This window comes from Seriola lalandi, unplaced genomic scaffold, assembly GCF_002814215.2.
Source record: "Seriola lalandi dorsalis isolate HSWRI2012SDOR001 ecotype SW California unplaced genomic scaffold, Sedor1 jcf7180002054519, whole genome shotgun sequence".
NCBI lineage: Eukaryota > Metazoa > Chordata > Actinopteri > Carangiformes > Carangidae > Seriola > Seriola lalandi.
Window position 1 is genome coordinate 108,038 of NW_019525072.1, and position 23,451 is coordinate 131,488.

Here is a 23,451-nt window from a genome sequence, read left to right on the forward strand (position 1 = left end):
GCTTTCAACGTGTTCATCAGACTTAACATATACAGTGTGTATTGATGTGAACTGTTGAATGCAAAATGACTAGTTGTTGACAATGGAAATTCCACAGGGTTCCTTCAAGCTCCACTCACCTGCAGATTTAGGAACATTAGCCTTTGAAAAAGACCTTAATTGTAATGAACTGCGCACTAATGGCGGGGCACGAAAGCAATCGCTGTTCAGTAAACCAACAGGGTTAACAATTACTTTTTTCTCTGACAGTGTTGGTCTGCTTTTCTGCATAGCTGTCTGCTGATGTCCACATAACACAACCTAATAATTAAACCTGGAGGACTCAGACAGAGCTTGGAAACAAACACATACTGATGTTATGAGCCTTTTAGCCCTTTGGTCTGTAGCTGAACTACATGGTGATGAGAAGATAACGCTCATCACAGCTCATTTCCAGCCTGAAACCTCCTGAGGCTTCATGGGCATATATAGAGGATGTTGTTGAAGGAACATAACCAGTGTTTGTACGATGCGTGAGAGCAGTGCATTACTGGCTGGTCACAGGCTTGTCTGTGGTCAGTCAGAAATCGCTGTGACAGTGACATGCCTTTTCAATGTGTTATGGGTCCCTGCAGGGACAATCTTCTAAGAAAGTGGGAGAGGATGCTGTCAAATACTTCAGATTACTTTGTGTTCAGAGATGCTAGAAGGCTAAAAGATCCTGGCAGATGTGCTGTTGGGGCAAAAAAGAATGTACTAAAACAAGCAGTATGTACTCGTCCTTAGTTTTAATCTCTTTAACATTGCATGCTCTGTGTCTCTGCAGATTTCTTTAGGTGCCTTCAACTACCATACTTTGCCTCTGGGCACCTATGCATTAACCCTCCTCCTCTGTGTCAGGACTCCTCCTCAGCCCATGTCTCAATGTCATCTCTGTTAGAGCAAGTGGAGGGAGGGGGGGTGCTTTGGCTCAACACTAGGGCTCACACTGTAACACATGGAGACTAAACTTGCTTTGTATTTTCTTTCAATACATTATTTCCCCAACCACGGATCCCATCACCACTACAATCTGCGCCTAGATAAATCCAACCCCAGTGAAATCAAACTTTAAGGTTAATGTCCTTAAAAGTGCTATATGTAAGTTTTTACTATTGCTACATTGCTATGGTCAGCATTAACAGCTGTTTACTTACCAGTCTAGAAGAAATGTTGCAACTTCAGCAGTGCTAACCAGCCAACCGGCCTGTCCGTCTACCAATACTATTTTGTGATAGTGAGTCACTGTAGTTTCCACTCTGCTCTGTCCAACATGAGAGGATGACGAAATAGCGCTGCCCAGAGGGCATCTACTAACCTCTTGTCTTGTAAACGCAATGATGGCTGAAGCTCTTGGCAAGTGACCATTAAAACCATCACCACATGCTCACACCAAGAGACCATGTTCCGCGGCAGAGAAAACTTACATATAGCACCTTTAAGATTCTCAAGGTATTTACAATATGTAATATATGTCTCTAAATAGCAGTATTCAGTCTGAAATTGTTGTGCTGGATGAAAACTACCTTGACACGCACAAGGGGATTCATGAGAAACGATGCAGCGTGTGATGCAGCGTAATTTAATCTAATTAATAACAGCCTCACTGTTCACGGTTTATTCTCTTCACACCGTATCAGAGCTGTATTAAGAGTTCAACATGACACACCAGGTGGCTTTTTTTACGACACGTTTTTTGACATGGATCAGTTTTAAACGTTACAGGGAGTAATGAAACAAGAAAGATCAGCCACAGAGAGCTGTGAGATGAATAGCCACAGGCAACAGGACGCACACCTCCAGCTCTGCAGATAGGTAACCAACTTAACTGTGCTCTGCTGCTGCACGGAGAATGACTCACACCGTGAAATCAGATTGTGGTTTCCATTATTTCTGACTGACTTCTATCAAAACAACATAAGTTTGTTTGGCTGCACGGTAAACAGATACTGTACACCAGTTACTCTTCTGTTGTATTTCTGACAAATTATCTGCTCAGCTATCATTAAGCTGCACTTGCCATTACCATGGTAACCACAGGTGTCGTAAAAGTCAAAGCCGGAACTGAAATCTTAAGGAAGATAATCTTACAACTTAACTTCAACAAATCTTGAAAAAGCTAAATGTTCTCACGTTAGCAGATAATGCTCATCCAGCATGTAATGAATCAAGAGAACAAACACAAACATGCTCCCAAACATCCGCACATTCTCTACCGTCATATGCAGTAGCTTCGCTCATGTGAATTGAATCAGTAGATGGATAAAGTGAATGCCTAAGTAATTTAATTTTAGTAAGAGATGATATCGTTGCTGTTGGCCACAAAAGCAACTGAGGTTGTGTAAGCAGGATTTGCCTCCATGAGGGCCAACAGTGAGTTCAGGAAAGGGCAAGGCCTCAGCGTACATAACACACCCACTCACTTAACCTCATCCTTATGTTGAAGCTATGCTAACCTACATTGATGCCCTTAAAATCAGCTTTTTTCAGAGATAATCCAGTCGTTATGATTACAAATAAACTTAAACTTAAACACACACACACACACACACACACACACACCTGGTGACCAAAGCTGAAATGATATCTGTGATAGTACTGTTGAGTTCGTTGAGAAGCTCTTCGATGGGGCCGGGGATGGGCAGCTGCTGTCTAAGGTGCTCTGCCCTCCGGATCTGCTGCCTGTTCTGCCAGATAGTTTCTGCCAGCTTCTCACACCTGACACACACACACACACACACACACACACACACACACACACACACACACACACACACACACACAGAGAAACACACACAAGTAAGAATTAGGCCTAAACACAGAAAAGACATTAAAATTTGCACTGCAGAAGGTCCAGAGGACCAATATCAAAATGCTCCAAAAATGGCAAACAGAACGAAGTTGGGTGGAAAATAAGGGATGTCGGCGTATGTCTGCCGATGTCTCTCTTGTTAGGAGCCAATAAACTTTGGAAATAAACCCAGTTATGGTGAATTACAAGCTTGTAAACCTGTGACCCTTTTGTTTTGCAAGGGAGTCTAGTGGCTGTGATCTTGGTGGGAGGCAGAAAAGAACTCACCAGGACTGCAGGATGTCCAGGCCTCCCTCCGGTGGGCCCCCGTTGCCTGCCAGCTGTTGCCGTCTCTTCCACTGGATCAGCTCGTCATCCAGAATGATGGTCTGCTGCTTCCTCAACAGCTGCAGTGTTTTCTGGTGCTTCTCCGCCAGGTCCTGTACACAAAAAAACAAACAAACAAACAAACACATTAAAAAAAAAAAATTTATTATTTTTCCTTTATGGAGAGGCTTACGTACAATCAAAAACTTGGCACTCACACACATTAAAGAAACAAACTAAATTTGTATGTTTCGTATATGAACAAGATATACAAAAGTGTATGTTCATGTCTCACCAGTCTGTATTTCTGTAGTGTGTTGGCCTCTCGGGTCAGCCATGACTCCACAGTGGCTCTCTTGCTGAGAAGGGCGGGCTCCCGTAGCTGTCGGTCAGCAGGGGGCAGCGTGGCCAGGCTGGTCAGCTGAGCTGGGAGGGGTGGGGGAGGCGGGAGGGTGGAGTTTCGTGCCATCCAAAGGGGGTGGGGGGAGGGGTATGGATGAGTTGGAGATGGAGGAAGGAAGAAAGAGAGAGGAGGCAAAAAAAAAAAAAAAATCTCTAACCTGTGCACACACATTGAACATAACGCAGACGTCACTAAAGCGAGGTGTTGTTTTCTGCATGACGCAACATATACGCAGAGGTTGAAGGGTTATGGAAGCTCCAGGTACATGTTTTCCATTGCTGATCTACAGGATCCAGTATAATATTTCAGACAGCTGTCAAATGTGGGTTGAAAGATTCTTATACAATTTCACACCTTGATATTCCACAGCTATGACATATACTAGATTCCCAACTTTTTTCTTTTCCTGCACAATGCAGCTACGCAACTTCACACTTCAGTTTCATCGAGCTGTACAACAAACCACTTAGGACTTCAACTAACAGGTATTTTCTGATATTCATTTCTTGATTATATTTTCTATAAATCAATTAATCAGTTAGCTTACAATAGTGAAAAATGCCCAGATGATATCTTCAGAACACTGGTATTTGTTCAACTTAAAATGAAACAAAACAATAAAAAGAAAAAATCTGCACATTTGAGAAGCTTGAACCAGTAACTGCTTGGGATATATGACAAATGACTTAATAATTAAATATGACAATTAAATATGACAGTTTACTACTCAGTTAATAGGCTAAATGTTTCAGAACTACCATCCGCTCATCCACTCGACAGTCTAGTCAGTAAAAACACTCATTCTGGTGTTATTTTCTGGAGCAGCATTAACTAGGTGCGAGCCCTCTGGTCTCACCCTGGATGCGGAGGCTCTCCTGGTACTGGATGATGAAGTACTCCTGGTTGTGCTGGAGTTTGCGCAGATCGTTCTCAGTGTCCTGGGTCATCAGACGAAGCTCCTCAAAAGCTTGGTTGATCTGTTGGTATTTCTGAGACATGCTGTCCATCATCCCGCCCACCGGAGAGCTCGACTTTCAATTACAAATGTGATTGAGAGACAAGCGCAGAGAGAGACAGAGAGAGAGACAGAGAAAGAGACAGAGAGAGAGAGGGAGAGAGGGGAAATTATGGGTTTGGGAACAGCAATTGGTAAGGTTGATTTTCCATTGGATGGAGCGTGGCCTGTAAATTCTCTGAATTGTCTGTCATCGGATTGTTTATGATAGTTATTAAGGGAAATGGCTGGCCAGTGTGGAGCTGAGAGCTGAGCTATGGGGGACCATCGGTTGGGGCATCGGGCAGGGACACAAACTTAAGCTAGACATGATGCACTGACCCCTGCATGTGGCAATCAAAGTGGGATCATTGTAAATGCAGAGAGGGAGGAAATGGATTTGCTTATCATACTCAGGAAGACTGCATGGTCAGTTAAAGCTCTGAACAAGAGCACTATGGTGCCTAAAGGTTCAGGCTAAACAGGGTGGAATTCAATCAGCCTAAATATGCATTCCACTAATAGAAAAGGCATGTTGTGACTGGAAATCAATTCACCCCAGGAGCTGCTGAGAGTCAGATGTTTTATGCACTGCTGCCTTTATGGTTTTATAACTCAGTGCTTGTTATAAAGCGTGAAATATTTGACTTTCAGTTTTGACTTCCCTCCATACTGCAGTGTGCCAGTGGAGAAATACAAAGGTTTGCTTTTATGAGGCCATTTCACGGCGTGATTGAGAAGCTGTCGGTGTCCGAAGGTGTCACATTTATAATAATCCAAGGGAATCTGCAGACTTTGGAAACAGGGAGTAGTTACCCAGTTATTCAATCTTTGAATCAGTCACCATTACGTAGTTGAGCCTCTGTTTGTGTTTGCAGGATTTGTACACGCTATGAAATGAATAATGCATGGAGAAGCCACAGGTGTTTGCAAGGTTGTATTTCAGTTAGGATGTGTGGTGCGCAGGCAAATGAGCAGAGGAGCGCGTTCAAGTGTCAGACTGTGTATGTATTTCACAGCAAAAAACACATGCACCCTACTTACATTCGTAGCCTCTCTGACGAGCCTCTGCTCTGTGTAGAGGATGTGTTTGATGCATCGGACCAACTCCAGAGGACAGCGGTCATACGTGCTCTGAAAGACAAGGAGCACATGTGCTGTGTTAAGGCCTGTTAGCCCCTGACGAGTGGAGCAGCCGCTGGACACAGGACTCGCCAATTTAGTCGCATCAAGGAAGCTCGCTAAGTTCTGGAGCCAACGCCACAGACACTAAAACCCATTAGATGAGCCTAATGAGACTCATCTCTGAAGCTCAGCACACTCTATATAGAGACATGACTCATTAACATACACACATATTGTCACACAAACACACACACACACACACACACACACACACACACACCAGAGTTGAGTGGTTTATGTGTTACAGTATTTTTTTTTTTTTTTTTGATGAGCAGTGTAAGAAACTGAGGTTTCACTTTCAGTTTAAAAGATACTGTTGTGAGTCAGTTGGTGATATTCTTGTTGTTTCCTGCTTTAAGTGGAAGAATGAAGTTGCATTCAAAGTTTCATTGATTTCACCATCCTGAGTTTATGAGGGGAAGCTAAGATAGGATCTGAAGCATAACAGAGAAGTATGCATCACACTCAGCCACTTGTATGTATGTAAGCACACACAGACAGATAAAAAACAAACAGTCTGGTAAGTATTCGGGATTGCAGCTTGAGCCCCCTCGCCCTGTTTCTCTGCCTGCTGTCGGGGAGGGGAGAAGACAAACAGAAGAACGGATCTGTGAGCAGGGAGCTCAGATCATAAATAGCAGCGCTGGCTGGCTACCAAGGCCCTCGCTTGGGCTGTCCTCTTGTTTTTCTCATGGTGGGATACAACCTGTTCTTAAAACATTTTGTGCATTGTGCGCTCCTTCTAAGAAATACGGCGAGGGAGGCGCCTGAGCTGAACAGTTGTGCCTCCCAACCGCTTGCTTATCATCTCGTCACATTGTAAACAATTTAAAACAATTGGCTGAAAACGAAGCTACGGCCTGAGCAGGTGGAATTCAGAGTTTAATGTGAAAATATTCCCCTGGAGTTGTTTTTTGGCTTATTTGACTGCACGAACAGGAGGCACTTCTTGTTCCAGTCTTCTGCTTAGCAATACATAAAGTATCACAGATCAAAGACATTTTTACGACAAAACAAATCAAGGTCAGACATTTTTAAGTCCCAGGGAAATTTCTCCTTCACTGATAAATCTGACAAATAACTGAAACCACATTTATTTGGTACATACTTTTGTTCTTTCTGAGTTCTCAAACTTTGGACATACTGCCCCCAAGTTCAGTTTCCCTCTCTGACTACAAACCAAATCCAATAGGTCTCTCAATGAAACAGATTGTATGAATAAGACAAGTTGGCCTTAATTTCAGCTTGCCGGCCACAGGCAGTTGAGCCTAAAGATAAAACCAGTGAGGTGCTATATATTTCTGAGTATGCAGTCCTGTTCTCGTGGCTGGTGAGGTGTATTTCCAAAAGACTTACCTTGAGCTGGCTGGCGTAGTGTCCCAGTTTGATTTTGAGGAGGAAGCCGTCTTCTCCCACCTGGTGCTCAGCCTTGTTCTGCAGCTCCTGAATCAGACTGTCCAGAAGGCGTTTGGCCTTGAACTCCTCCTGCGGGTTCTCCAGGTCTATGACATCCCTAAACACACACACACACACACACACACACGCACGCACACACATAAATACATGCACATAAAACACATACAAGAAACACGGACACATGTATAAATGCACGCACGTGGTTAATGAATGAACTCTAAGGTGTTGAAAAGAACAAACAAAAAACAGACAAGAGAAGAGGAGTTGTCCAAATTTGCTCTCATGTACAAATATGCAAGGCAAACATTTGTTCAGGCATGTGGGCATAACTGTACACACACACTAATTCTGTTTGGCCTGAGGAGCAACTCACCAGAGCTGGCCCTCTATCCACTGGGACAGATAATGTCGCACCTCAATGGGGAAGTGCTGACCATACAGAGACTGCATCTGGTGCAGAGCATCTCCCTGGAGCTGCTGGGCCTGGATCCACACTGCCATCTTCAACACCCTGAAGATGATAAAATGGGAAAGGGGGGGAGGGGGTGGGTCGGTTATGAATTATGGCGAAGGGGATAACGCTTAAAGAAAAGAGGAAAGGAATGACGCAATGTAGGGTGATAAGCAAAAGGACAATTAAGGTCACAGAACGTGAAGTAATTATGAAACTTTAACTGTCAATTGACAGTTGAAGCTAAAGCTCTCCTGCTCTCCACCTATTGAGGTTGTATGCACGGAGCTGTGGTAAGAATGACACTTGGCATCACTGGTGGTGACTTTCTTAGCCTTTCCAAAAAAAAAAATTACAAAAGCAATAGTATGAGGAATGGTTTAAAAAAGTGAGTGGGCTAAGCAGCTCCCTACCGACAGTAGAAATTGTGCATTTATTCTCAGGCCAATGATTGACTTGCTACAATAACTTGTGGAATAACAGGTGATGTCAAAACTACAAATTACTGCCTCCGCCAGGTAGTGGCAACGTGTGACAACGTGTTTTGTGAAGTCACGGCGACATTTGACCAACAAATTCTTATCAGTTCATCCTTGAGTCCAAGTGAACAGTTGTGGTAAATGTAATCAAATTCCTTCCAGTTCCTGATATATTGCATTCACAAGAATGGGACAGACGTGAGGTCACAGTGACCTTGACCTTTGACCACCAAATTCTAATCAGTTCATCCTTCAGTGCAAACATTTGTGCCAAATTCAGAGAAGTCCCCTCAAGGCATTGCTGAGATATCACATTCACGAGAATGGGACGGATGGACTATTGCCTCGGGCCATGGCTGTCACCACCACAGAGGCATAAAAAAACCTTGTTCATGACGTGCACTGTACGGAGTCCAGTCCTGGATGCTGTGAGAGTTTATGGTAACATTAGCAGCTCTGTCCTGATCTTTATTAGACTGGAGTAAGTTTACACTCCAGCAACCCCCGCCAACGTTTAGGCTGCAAATGCATTGCCTTACTCACACCTTACAAAAAACATTGGTTAGTCCTCACCCTACTCTTTTCACCAGTAACCTTCAAAGTCAAACATACTGTTTGAAAACGGAAACAACAAGCAACAAACATATGAATGGTAAAACACAGTTTAAATGCAGTCTATTAGTCTCAGCTTTTTAGAATTACATCATGTGTGTAGCCGTCACGTATAAACAGTTTTTAAGACCCCTTTTACAAGATTCTCATGGAGTGAAGGTTAGTTAGCTCGCAATACAATACAATACAATCTGTCAGCGGCAGTTTTCATTTCAGCCGGTGCCAGCTTGAAATCAAAAGACTTATTTTGTCTTTTTCTGTGTGAAATCAAGGAGCCATTATTTAAAAAATTACTAAGCATTTTAAGTGGTAAATCTGCCACCTTATGATTGCAGACTCCCTTTGCGTGAGCATGGAGAGCGGGGCTGAAGGTAATGTTATTCAGAAAAGAAATAACTATTTACATTTTTAAGGAAATCCACTTTGTGAATTTACTTAATCCACAATTAACTGAGCCAAACTCCTACTTATAGTAATCATATGTTTTTGCTTTTGCTCCACAACTACAGCTCCAAGTCATAGCGGTTGAGCCTGCCGTTCATCTTCACTCTGAACATGCTGAGAGCTTAAACAGCAGCACCCCGCAGTGAGTGTTACTGTGTCTTGGTTGATAGGACATCGTATTGGATCATTGCTACCTATTTCCAGTCAACACACCCACTCACCCTTCTCAAAAGTGGCACAGTCACTGTCAGTAAAAGACTGATTGGTGTGAGTACGCGGGAAGTTTGTGGTGTAGGTGCGTGCGTGTGTGTGTGTGTGTGTGTGTGTGTGTGTGTGTGTGTGTGGTTAGGGTTAGGGTTCTGCTTGACAGCGTGTGCATCTTTTGTGTGTCAGTGTATACGTAATAAACAGACCAACACATCGCGTCATATCCAAAGCTATGAGGCAGAAAAGAAAGTTGCTCTACTTTATCTCTTTCTCTCACTGGCTCATTTAATTTGCTCATCATACCTCTAATCTACAATATCCACAATACCCACAGCGTTGGAGAGGGGTTTCCTTTTCCTATTTTAAACGTTTATTTCCTCTATTAGAACAGACGAAAGTCAGTAACTGAAGCTTACAGTAATTTGGGACTGTACACATTTTCATTGGTATTGCATAAAAAGAAAGAAAAAAAAGAGGCCACTTCCTTGCACAAAAAGAAAGTGCATCAAATTGAAGACGATCCCATGACTTGCACAAATGACCTTAAGTCATCTGTTTAATGACGCCATGAGCCGGCTGGATAATAAATTAATTTAATGAAAAACTCAAAAACCTTGTCACAAATATTTCTTCTCATCTGATCACCAGGCAAAGAAATGTGCATGCGCAAGTGTGTGTGTGTGACGGCAAAAATCACCCCTCATAGATGCACTCACGTATGTGCGTGTTCACCTACTATAGGTGTGTCTAGGTGAGATGAGCTCAGAAAGATAATTCCACTCCTTATGGCCTGTAGACCCTAATCCTGTTGCCCTATGCTTAATGCTTCGGTGCTTATTATCACTCTGAATATGTCCTGAACTTCAACTTTTGACCTTTCAGCTTGTTCTTATCTCCTGAAGACTTCAGATTAGAGCACAGACTTTGATAGTAAATGGTTAGTAGTTCTATGAGCAGCTCATCTATCCATGGAGCAAAAGCCTTGATCCATAAATCCTGACAGACAGCTTCAGTAGAGAGTTTAAGGGACATGTAAATGTCACAGTAAAAGAGACATTGTCTGTACTGATCAAATAAACACACAAATGGCTTAATTCATAATATGATAAATGAAAAAGGCTTTCAAAGATTTAGCCACAGCAATCAAAAACTAGACTTAAAGGTCCCATATTTTACACTTTTCCAGTGTTTTATTTCAAGTGTTGGTCCGTGAGAAGATACATTTGTGGACCTGCTTAATGATAAAAAAAAACAAAACATGGAAATCTACATTTATACTATATAGGACCTTTAATTACTCCATAGCTTTAAAGTTACAATTGTAATTTAAAAGAAATAACATATGCTTATTGTATTTATCTGTGTGGTTAAAAAGTGAAAGTGATTGGAGATGCTCTTAATCCTCTGTAACTAAGAAATGTTCATCTTGTGTTACACTTAGCCTGGTTGACAATACCAGTTTGTGTATAATTTTATCAAATCAGTAAATTGGTTACCTAGTTGGTTGATAAGCTGAAATTCACACACACACACACACACACATACACACACACTTAAACCCAAGATAAAAGCCTATGAGAACACTAAATGCTCCGTTATCTTTGTTGTATCCTGAATGTGCACATTGTTTTCCAATTGTGTGTATGAAGGCGAATTGCAGCTGTAAGAGGACATGTATTTTCAGAACACAATTAAAGTGCTTTTCAAATGACTAACCTGCACATGCTTTATCTATGAGGGCATCAGCGCTCGAACTATCAGCTGATTGGAGGAGCTGAACAGGAAGAGCATGAAACCTTTTCTATCACCTCTTTCTGTGTCACCAATTGTGGCCACAGGACTGTCTTTCTGTGCCATCCTCTGTTACACAGACACACAAACATACAGCACACAGAGCATTCTGGGAGCCAAAGCCCTATAGTTTGTTGTGCTGCCAAAAGACAGAGGGAAGAGAGAAACTGGTGTTTACTATAGTCTGTGTCTTTCACAGCTCTTTAAGGTGAAGGCTTCAGGCGCTGTTTGCCCACCATTAGCACCTCCATTCTCACCTCAAACAGGAGAATGAGATGCTTCCCAGCAGCTGTTTCACTCTGACTAACCGCAACATCCAAGTGCCCCGGCATGAACCTGTACGCTGTGAAGACTAAAAACTCTCTTCCTTTGTCACTTTCCTCTCTTTACCATAAAACTTTCAGTTGTGTAACACTTGATCCATATTACCACCAACTTTACTGCAGATTTAAAAAAAAAATAAATAAATAAAAATCCATCTTACCTCTTGCCTTCAGCTTTGTGTTACCATGTAACAACAGGAAACTCTAAAGAGGAGCACCACAAACCTGAAAAAGACAGAGACAGAGAGAGAGAGAGAGCATGAGAGAAAGCAAAAGGAGGAAGTGAGTCAACCCTAGGTGCTTCTGAGGAAGCTATCTTTTTTCAAGGACCGGTGCATTAACAAAAACCATGAGAGATTGAGGGAGAGCTGAAAGAGTGATAGGGAAAGTCCACTGAACAGATTTCCCTTTATTCCACTTGTCTTGGAAGACGTCAATGTAATAACATTGCTATTGAAAATGGGCAAACTTCCCATTCTGCCCTCTCTGAGAAGTAAACATGCAAAGCTCATTTAGCGGTGAATATGGAAGGATCTTGGAACTGCTGCAATTAAAGACATTTGTGGGCAAATGACAGAACCCTTACAGATGGTAGGGATATGGCCAGAAACAGGTATTCTTCAAACTCTTTAATTACTATTTAAAAAGCAAAAGGAAAACTAAGCTTTATTACAACTTCAGTTTGATTTTCTTACCTCTGGCTATCAGTTATAATAACATATATTATCCAAAGAACTTTCTCTCTAAAGATCGAAGCTGTTAGTGTGTAAAACTACAGCAAGTACAGTAGGTCAAAGGGTCCATCCACATTTTTGTCTCATTTTCAGCCCTCTGTGCTCGCTAAGCTGGCGTTGTCCTCACCAAAATAACACAAAGCTTATCCAAAATTGTCTCCAGAGTGGATAATTCTTAAAATACTGGCTTGCTATTTTAGTGTGAATGGAAAAAACTGAAAAATCGCTGTAAAATAATGCTGCCCAGCTAGGGTCAGAGGCTGCATGGGAGTAAAGTTATAAGAGTTGTCATCTCCGACCCTCCCTGTAATCAATCACTTTAAATGTCAGTACAGCTGATCACATAGCCCAGTTGTTATCATCAACCTGTATTTATGTGAATTCGTCGGAAACATAAAATAATGAATTTATAAACACGGCACCACATTGCAGAAATGTGGAAATTACTCATGATTAAAAGGTAGCATGCACCACTTTGATTAAACCACTGTTTCACTTTCACACCAATGCCAAAAACTGCAGTCCCTCAAACGGCAACTTGAGTCTGAGTCCAAAAGCGAGTCACTCCCCATAGACTCCCATGTTAAAATGCCCAACTTTACAGCAGAAATAAACATGTTTACAGCCTGGTACAAACAACGTTTTTGGTCTCTGTAGCTAATTTCCTCTTTCATGACAACTGCACAGAGAGTGAATTTTTATATAACTTAACCATTTAAAATGTATTAGTTATGTATAAGTTATGCATAATTGAGGACGTGTCAACTTTGAGTGACAAGTGGGTGAGTGTATGCTTGCCACAAACCGGCATGTACCAACATCTCACCTGCACACACGCCCCAGATTAGCTGGACATTAGGCGGAGTCAGGCACTGCCAAGATGCCAATGCCACTCAGAGCCTCAAAACCACTCTTATCTGAGGCCACGTCCATCTTTATATACAGTCTATGTTTCATACTTGTTTCATTGTTTGACAACAGAAACAGAAAAATATGTCAATGCAAACAACTACATTGTGAGTTCGGCTGCATTAAAATACAGTCATTGATCATCACAGAGAGCAGGAGGGGATTTTCACACAACAAAATAGCATTTTTATGTAGACAGAACCAAAGATGAACCAGGAAGTTGGTCTGTAAACTGAGAGGTGTTTATAACAAACATATAATAATAGTAATGTTAACAGGCACTTTCATTTTCTCTTTCAAATATGTTTGACAGAAGAGTCTGATGATCTAGTTGGCTAGTTGGTTTCTTGCCCCACTTGACCTATTTTTAGGCCATGCTCAGTGGTGTGTACATGGTGGGTACAGTGTTGGCACAACCAATGAACCAATGGCAACATACAGAAAAAGAAAAACCCTAAATAACCTTGCAATGTATGTTTTCCCTTGAGCCTTTTTTGTCTCTTCCTCAGAATGCATCTTAGAAACACCAGACTGACAAATCTATGGAGTAAAAGGAATGTCCAACTGAAAGTAGAGATCTACATAAAATATACAAATACACATAATAATAAATGGCAAATATTTGATTTGCTGTACTACTTCTTTTTCTTCTGTTCCCATGCTTGTTTTCAGGAGACAGAGATTTTTCTGGCCGGATCAAGAGGCTGTAAAGTGTCACGGCAGCTGCATTAAGGTTTGAACTACAGCCTGACAGAAGGCCGTGCCTGTCATCTTAAGGCAGACAAAGCCTGAGACCTCTGAAGTTTGGGCTTATAGTGATTGAGACAGTTCTCATTCCTGGCTGGACCCTGAAGAGGCAGAACATCAGGAACACACATGCTGGCAGAAATCTCCAGACAAATATGTGAGTATCTTTATTTTACTGTCTGGATCTGCCTTCCTTGGCTCAATCTTTCTTAGCTTCTCTGTCGTCCTGCTTGTTTGTTCAGTTTAACTCTTTCGCTACCTAGAAACTCCCTTCCAGCTGAGACTGATAAGCTTAGCATTGCTTCCTTTTCAGCAGCAATTCCCAACAGATAAACAAAGTAATCTAAAAGTTTAAAAGTTGTGTCTAGAATTTGTCAAGGTCCCATGTGTATCTCACTGTACAAAGGAAGGTAGCCTACATGCCATGTGACTCTACCTAAGAGCTGAGAGCTCTGCTCACACTGCATCTATCTAGAGCCCACATCAGCCCATGTCTCATCTCAAGCCAAAATACTGGCCGGACCATTATTTAATAAATGAGTAGATGGAAAAGTGGCTAATGATCGTTATATATTGATATCTATGAACACTGATTAATTAGTCATGTATGTTGATACCAGCAGTGACAACAAGCATCTATGAATTACCCAAAGCTGTGACCTGCACAGTCAAATAACACCCAAAAAAAGGGTAAAGTGCAGTGCCATACTCACTGGAGAGGTTTACTGCAGCAGTTATCACAGATGTTTATTGTGGGCCTCATATTAATGCTCACTAATGTGTTTCTCTTCCCATAACAGAAACTGTGAAGATTGTTTGGCTCGGCTTTCAGGAAACGAGACTGATGCTACTGGAAATGAAAAGCCTCCTGACTCCACACAGGACGTTATTATTTCAGATGGACACACACTCACACATCTTCACATCATCCCACGAGACAAAGACGGGCCAAAAAAAATTTCCGCAATTAAATACAAGTGGCAGTATATTTGTCCTGTATTTATGAGCATATGCCCACACATACACACACACTTTTCAAAGATGATCAGGTGTCGTTCTCTTTTATCTTTATTGCCATTCTTTCCCAAAAAGAGTGAGAAAGACCTTGGCTCCATCTCCAAAGCTGTTCTCACACTCACTCATACTTTTGTTGTCCAGTTTGAATTCACTGCACTGCCAACATATTTTTCCCCGTCTCTCTCCCGCTCTCTCTCTCTCAGACACACACAAACACTGAATGCTGTGGCTAAACCAACTGAACACCATGGTAACAACAGACAGTCATTTTGCTCAACTGATGAATTGTCAGTTAAATAAATTAATCCCACCGTTGGGCTGCCAGAGTTTGATTCCACTCTCTCCAATGCCAAACAACACACAGGTTAAAGCAAAATCAGTTGTCTCCCTCTTTCCCTTCACACAACTCTGGCGAAGATGCAAGTAATGAAATACACTGGTTTTCTTTTTCACCCACTGTGCAGAATTGTGGCATATTTATGAGTTGAGAACGCCTGGATGAGAAAGCAGGAGAATGGGTTCCAGGGTAGCATTACACAACTGCTAAAAACAAACAAACCAAAACTCTGTGTTAATGCAGCTGCACAGGGCTCTCCATACCATCCCAGAGAGGGTGGAAGTAAAGGAGCCTTGCTTCGTTTTCACCTTGTATGATTATTTATCCATTTATTTATTCCATATGAAACTATTAAATGAACACAATTGCTTTTACAGCCCCCTCTTATATTTTGCCTTCAAAGCTCAGACTAATCCAGTACAGACCAATCTGTAAACTCAATTCCTACAATGTGAATGCAGCTCAAGAAACAAACACGCAGCCTCAAAACTGCAGCATATCTATAACATGTGCGGGGGGGGGGGGGGGGGGGGGGGGGGCATGTGTGATGACAGCCTCATACTCTTGGGATGTGGAACTACAATATGCAACCTCCATCTGGAATGAGTGGTTAACTAGCTGTTGTTGCTGTTGCCCAAAAAAATTCATATTTCGCAACTGTTGAGCAACTTTGATCATTCGACACTTGTTGCCTCAGAGGCAAATTAGCTCGCAAAGTGTGATTCTACCCTGGATACATTTTTTTTTTTGACTGAAACACAGATTTACACTCCCTGTCAAAATGGTACAGATGTCACGCATCGATACCAATCACATCCTGGAGCAGACCAAATACCAAGCAGAGGAAACCTAAAAAGCTTTATCTATGAATCAAGCTATCAATCAATTTAGCCAAGTGCTCACTGATCTGTTCTGCCAAAGATACAGAGGACTCAGTAGAGTATGAGACAGGGAGAAGCTGTGTGTGCGTGTGTGTATGTGTGTGTGTGTGTGTGTGTGAGGAAAGACCGAACAATCTAAGTAACAGACATCCTCCTCTGCTGACTGACATGTTCCGATGATCTTCACTTGTGAGCCAGTGCTCATTATATCACAACTATCCAGGCAGGAGGAACAACTCAGACATCCCTTTTGTACGGGCCCTGAATCATCATCATCGTCATCATCTTCATCATCATCATCCGATACTTTGTTGTCTAACTTGCAACAATCACAGCACAGTATTAGCAGCCTGTGACAAGAGTGTTTTAAACCCCAGCTGAGAGTTCTTTTTTCTTTCTTTTTTTTTTCTTTTTTAAATACCCTAGCATCTCAAAATATGCGAGCATGTTCTCCACCACAAACAAAGCAAAATTAAACATGAACTTGTGTCACCCACTATTTCCTTTGAGGAAAAACTGCCATTCATCAACGTAAGCGCTTCCTGTTAGGAAACTCAAGTGCCACCCACCATTCAAAGCGAGCTCACTGCTCCTCTGCCTGTGAACGGCAGAATCGAAAGGGCACTCACAAACAACATACCACATGATGCTGCAGCTAGTTTCTACAGCATGTACATAACATTAATCTATAGATTAGCATCTGCATTTCTAAACCGATCATAAGTGAAAATATTTTTAATCCTGTGTTTAAAAAACATTACTGATACAAACACACCTTTAATAAAGCAACAATAAATCAAATTGTATCAAAAGATCTGTCAACCGTTTTGATAGTAAAAGCTGGTTTAAATCATGTGTTTTGAATTTTGGTAGTGGAGGTTGAATTTTACTTTCAATTCACCACAGTGGACATTTTGTTGAAAAATCTACCAACATTCACGTCAACTTAATTTTTCTGGGTTTGATTTTACATATAGGCCTACACATTTTATACAGTAGTTTGTGAATGTGATGCCGATCAGAGATTGGCTCTCAGATCTTAAATGCAGGAACGTCCCATCAACCATCCAAACATCTGGATGATTCAGAGCTATCAGCTTCATTTCAAAAACAAACAAACAAAAAAAAAACATCGACCTCAAGTTGAATTTCATACTATACTGACATGAAGTGAAACCGATGGCTGCTAGCAATTCACAGTATTAAAACATCTACATGCCACTTTAAAGTTGCAGGAGCCAGTTATTTAGTAGTTAAATCAGTTATCATTAATATATTATTTTATTGAGACACTACACCTGATAAGATCTAGCTGCATGAGTCTATTCTAGTCTGAGCCAGTTGCTGTCGACAGTCAAGAGATAAAATTATATAGTTAAAAGAGAGAAAATTGTATGATTGGAATTGGACTATCAATGTCAGCTGTAGGAGACCCTGTCCAGAACTGGCAGCCAAATGAAAAAATGATGGTGGAAGTATAGGGGAAAAACTAATTTTGCCAATTATCACATAACTTTATTTGTCTAGATAAATAAAGGACACATTAAAATAAACACTGTCTGGCCTCTCACCTGTCTCCCAGCTATACTTCCATGATCCTCTGTCCTCCCCCAGCTGCTCCATGGCAAAGGCTATGCATTACTACACCCACTCTGAGGCAGCATTTATAAATAACACCTCAGAGTAAAGCTGCCAAGTGTAAAATTAAGCCCATAACTTACTTCCGGTGTTGTGCAGAGTGCACATGGGGGCAGCTTTTTCCACACAAACTGTGGCCCATTCAGGGATAGCTTTAAAAAAGAGAGGAAGAAAAGCACCTTTAAAGGATGCTTGAACATGTCATCTGCAGGTCCCAAATACACTAATCATCAAGGAATACTGGTTTTGGAAACAACCAATCCTTCAAATGCACTACAGTGCAAAGCAACCAACAGTTAGGATGCAACCCCTCTATTCTAGCCAGCCCAAACATACCCATTACATCACCAGCACAGATCTGGCCGACTGCCCTCCTACATGCAAACACTACAGACTGGACACATCTTGTCAACTCATCAACTTTTTTTTAGCAAAGACAGCACAAACACAATCACTGCAATGAATCATCTCCAGACTGACCATTTGAACTCCACATTTTAGTTTCAGAAAAGTTTAAGGAATATGTTCACAGCTGACTGTACGTCGATTCCAAATTAGCAGCCGGAACAGGTCAGTGAAATTGACCTTGGAGCCTTTATTGACCCGTTCCTTAGCCTCATCTGTTGACATGCTGGAGCAGAGGAGAGGCTGAGGAGACAAATGTATCAAACACATGTAAAACTTGAAACTAAAATAATTGACTAACCGTCAAGCAAACGTGACGATCAACTCACGTTGAAGACACATAATCAAAGAATGATAGAAGAAGAAGACATGGGAGACTTGTTGCCACAGAGGAACACATGACAAGCAAATGTGCCAGGAGCTGAAAGGGAGGGACAGACGGCTACAAGAGGGTCTTTGTGCTGTCCAACCTGCCCTGAGGTCCTGTTGCTATGCTCCAACCCACATCCCATCACGCTGTCAACGTGAGGAAGATCACTCATTAGCTCAGTAATGTGCTTGTGTGTGTGTGTGTGTGTGTGTGTGTGTGTGTGTGTGCGCATGCGGGCAGGCATGCGTGCTAAGTGTGTGTGTGCACATGCACGCGTTGGCATGTGCAGGTGGTGACACGGGGCTCGTCTATTGTCTCACATTTGAATGTGGAAAAACTTTAATTAAATATGGCTCACAAGCACAAGACTGAATTAACACTAAAGAGGGAACATGTTTGATGGCTAAATCACATTGAGAGCTAAACCCTGCCCTGCAGGCCCTCTCCTATCAGACACAGCATCAACTCCAGTTGCTATTTCTCCATGCAACAGGCTAAAGAAGGACCAGTGTGGAATATGGCTGCCACCATCTCATCGCCACATTAGAGAGATGAGCTCATTTTTGAGCTGTCACTGTCACACAAAGGCCAATATGGATCATGACTGTGCTGACAACCATCTATAATCAGACAAAATGTGCACCAGTCAGAGGCAGTTAGAGGTAAATTGTGTGCTTCTGTGTGTCTGCCTGTGTGTATGTGGTCATATTAGATACAGTTTGTAAGCTAATGGAGTTATTGGCCTCTTGATTTTCTCTGCTCTTAAGCAAAGTGACATGACAAACATGTGACATAGTTTAAGAGTGAGATTCTTTAAAGGAAAAGTCCATCACACAACAGTTAAACATTGTTATAGGACAAATATTGTCACGTGTCACAAATGTTATAAGTTTTGATCAATTAAATCACATTTTGGACTCATTTTATAAATATCAAAAGGTTTGTGATTTGTAGATGTGTCAACCTAACAGGTTCTGCACTACTATGTGGAGCAATTCTGACTTTAAGAAATCTCTAACTGAAGCAGAACTTGACAGATCAAATTCAGGGGACGGTTGTGCACCGAAACTAAATTAGACACGTAGAGGTACTGCTAAAGTCCATTGCCCATACAAAGTTATGAAGGTGAGATGACTCGAGAGTGGGTATTATTTTCACATGAGACAAGACACCAAATGCTTGTGGAAAGCTAAAAGAATAGTGCGCATATAGACATACACACATAGGCATAAATAACTATAAATAAACCATTTAAAAAAGTACATTTATCCTGGGAGAGTGCTGGGGAGGGCGGGCGATATGTTGGGGAGCAGGTACGGTAGTGCAAGTAGCACAGAAAACAACGGAAGTGTCTCCAGGGGACACTAACAAGTGATGAACCTGGCTGGGACACCCTTGTTCAATGCTTAGTGACTTTTGACATTAAAAGCATTGAACAAGTGCAGATGGATGTATTACAATTCATCCATACAAGTGCATCCCAGTCGGGTTCAGCACTTTTTGTGCTGGTTGCGTTATTTGGTTGTGTTGTATGTGCAGTGCATTTGTGTATTTGGTTGTGTTGTAAGTATTTGCAGCATGTATTGGCAAATTGATGAAGATGTTTTCTCAATTTGCTTGAGCTTTGTTGATTTGCTTGTGTGTTTTTTTTTTTTTTTAAGTTGCAGTACATTGACCCCCTCAGGGCCACCGTATTTCATATATTGATTTTGTAATTTCTAAAGAAGTTCAAGGGAAAAAATGCACATTTTAAGAGACAGAACATCTATCTACAGCCGCAGTATAATTTGTTAGTGTATTTCCTTATATTGTTAATGATGTCTGAATGCCAAACAAAGAATGTGTTAAAAATTCATGGTTAAGGGCCAGAGGGGTGAGGGGGTAAATGGATAGAGTCAGTTTAATGCAACATACATCAGTCCTGGTTCTTATGCTTGATTAGATAAAGGATAAGGGCCACTGACAGCCTGAAATAAATCACTCGCCTTACACTTAAATATGACAACTCTAATTTTCAGTGTTTGCTGCACTCATTAGGTAGCTAAATGAAAAAAAAAAGCATTGGTAGCAGTCCAAATGGTAAGTGACTCAAACGTTTGTGTTCCAAAAATTATAAACATCATCAGCAATTGTTAATGATTTGTTGACGCTTTTGAAAATGTCAGCATCTTTTTCTTTCTTTTTTTTTTTTTTTATAAAGAACTAAACAATTAACTGAGTAATAATCACCCATTGATTCGTGGATCAGGCTGAACAGCCACTGTGAACATCCTGCTGTTATTATGTTCACACAGCAGTGGATGCACTTCTGTACCAGAGCTGAAATTTAGCCGTTTGTATTGTGCTCTTAGACACACAAACAGACACACAAACACTTCAGACTGACAGACTAAATGTAAAGAGGTAAAGGCACATGCTGCCAGCTAGCCAGTTCCCCACAGTGCTGCAGCGGAGGCCTGGGGATGCACTGGCTGTGATGATGAGCCACTACAAATAAAAGAGGAAGATAGTCTCAGACAGGCATTGTATAGCCGCTTTCACACAGGTGAACTATGGCCAGTGGGGGATGGTGGGGGGGTGGTGGGGGTGTTGTGTGGATATTGTCAACACTGTCTGAGGCATCAACTCAACATCTGGAAGTCCCAATACAATCGCCAATAATTAAGTGTTTCATTTGCCTTAGACGACACTCAGTGAGGGCAAACATGCTGTGAACGGTAAGCTCAAAGGGGGAGTTTGGATCTTGCTTTTTACAGGTGGTAGGTGGTGTGTTATTTACTGGTGTTGATATAGATGCATGGATATTGGCTGAAGCTACGACTCCTGTGATCTCAGAAAAAAAATTGAGACAACTGCATCTACCATCTTTGGGAGATGTAAACAGGAAGTGTACTGCTGCCATAGAATCGGGTGCCTGTAGATTATTTGTTTACATTTTATCTGAAAATATCTTTTTGACAGAGTTATGTCTCCAAATGCTGATGTACACACATGTGTATGCACATGTAAACAGATTTTCACGGACTGTAAAAGCACAGTTAGTCGTCAAAGCAAAGCTAGCAGCCCATTCCTGAGAGAAAAGGCATTATTCACAAGCTTACAGTAACTTCACTGGGGTTGTAGGCCTCACACATTATTATGGTGTGACTGCAAAAACTGTCTGAGCTAGAAGATCAGACAGGAGAAAAAACAAAACACTGAACTTTCATTTCATTTATTTTCTTACTGCAAGAAATGGATATGCGGAGAAATAATATATGCTAATATATGATATACACACTTTTGAAAAATGGATTTGCTTTCATGCTTAACAAAAAGTAAATAAGGAGACAAGACGAATGATGATTAATATCAAAGATGATTTTAAAAATATTTTTGCTACTATTAAATTATTATTATTACTGGTTTATCTTTTGAGTGTGCAGCCCAGTATTGGTTTCGCACCAACTTCCACAATAAGAGGAATACTCTTCCCCCTGAAACGACGAAACCGCAGACTAACAGGCTGCTAGTCCATTAACCCCCTCACCTCTAGAGGAGAAGAGGCCATTACTAATGGAGTGTATTTGAATGCTCTTATATGGTTCATATAATGATATTCTTGATTTATTGTCATTGTGTTATGTGCTACTATGCATGTTCTATGCACTTGGTTTTTGGCTGGGGGGCCGGCCCTTTAAACACAAATGTCCATGACTGACTGAATGAGTGAGTGATAGAATTGAGTGATGAAGTTACACCACTGATCAGCTGGCCGAGTGTTTTGCTCTTTCAAAATGAATTGGTGCAAACACTTTCTATGAGGGAGGCATTTGCAGCCTGCATTGTTATTTAGGTTGAATTGGGAAAAAAAAATGTTTTAAACTCCAGCTGTCTCAGCCATCGGACCCACTGCAGTGCATCTGTTTCTCTCCTACTTGTCCCTCCTCTGCTTCCCTGATGAAACACCAGACCATAGCAATCTATTATTCCTGTTGCACTGGCTAGAGTTGTGACTGAGCAGAAAAGCCTGCAGGTTGAGTGATGGAGCAGCAGTCAGAATGAAGTGGGATCAATCAGGGAGTCATAATATACTGCAGGTGACAGCACCCTGTCGGACTCCGCTTCCCAGCCTGAAAAATAATGTGTGTCATCAGCCTGCCTTAGGCCTCAATTATACCCCATGGGGGCGTGCGTACGAACACCTATGGACACGTAGCTGTTGTTGTACCTCTTTCTAGTCCACTAAGAGGAGCGCATTTGCAGTTGGTGGGCTTGTAGCGTAATGACCACGCAGACACAACAAATTGGTGGGTACAGGGACGTCTGCACAGAGCCTAGTGTACACCCTCCGCTGATGAAATTTACATCACGTGGACTCTACAGCCCTTGCATATTACGGATGCAGGAAGTATAACACTAGCTAGACACTTACTTTACACTGACAAACAAACTGGTCTTTTCAACAAACTGGACTTTTCTACATGCAGCAAGTCAAGCATTTTAGCACATGGTTGTCCATTCATGCAGCTTTATGCAGAAGTACATTTGAGTATTATCTATGTAACAGAGAAGCATTGCTAGTAGCAATGTTGCAATGGTGGCCTTTTGCAACCTTGTGAGAGCAACAGACTACTAGGAATTGGCCTGGTAGAGATAGGCTGAAATATTTTGTTATTCTATTCAGTTTAAGCTCAGCAAGTAACTTTTTGTTAGCCCTCTTCTCCCATTTGCGTATGTAATTTTGAATAAAGCAGGAGGCTATACTATAAATAGTGATAGTCAATAGTAATTATCCTAGGTGAGATGTACTTTCTCAAATGTCAGACGTCTGATATTAGTGTGAAACTATACTCGCTGAGTATCTGGCAGTGTGACCTCATTGTGCTCAGCTGGCCTGCTAGCCTCTGAAACCCCCACCCTAAACCCCTTACAGCCAGAGCCCAACCAGCCAATGATCTGCTTTGCCCCCCCCCCCCCCCCCCCCCCCCCC

At 41.7% G+C, this 23,451-nt stretch overlaps 1 protein-coding gene across 3 annotated transcripts in view; it reads right to left on the reverse strand.

The window, feature by feature from the left end:
• The window catches only part of stat5a (signal transducer and activator of transcription 5a), a 54,152-nt gene that overhangs the window by 8,939 nt on the left and 21,762 nt on the right, over nt 1–23,451 (reverse strand). For 2 of the 3 annotated variants that reach the window (XM_023413714.2, XM_087175929.1), the window contains exons 2-9: nt 11,603–11,666; nt 7,508–7,645; nt 7,075–7,231; nt 5,578–5,667; nt 4,396–4,570; nt 3,432–3,562; nt 3,098–3,249; nt 2,581–2,736 (exon numbers count right to left, since the gene is read on the reverse strand). In XM_023413714.2, the coding sequence (XP_023269482.1) occupies nt 2,581–2,736; nt 3,098–3,249; nt 3,432–3,562; nt 4,396–4,570; nt 5,578–5,667; nt 7,075–7,231; nt 7,508–7,635 (989 nt within the window). In that variant the 5' untranslated portion in view covers nt 7,636–7,645; nt 11,603–11,666. The remainder of the gene's footprint in view (nt 1–2,580; nt 2,737–3,097; nt 3,250–3,431; nt 3,563–4,395; nt 4,571–5,577; nt 5,668–7,074; nt 7,232–7,507; nt 7,646–11,602; nt 11,667–23,451) is intronic. The other variant, XM_087175930.1, reaches the window with a different exon arrangement.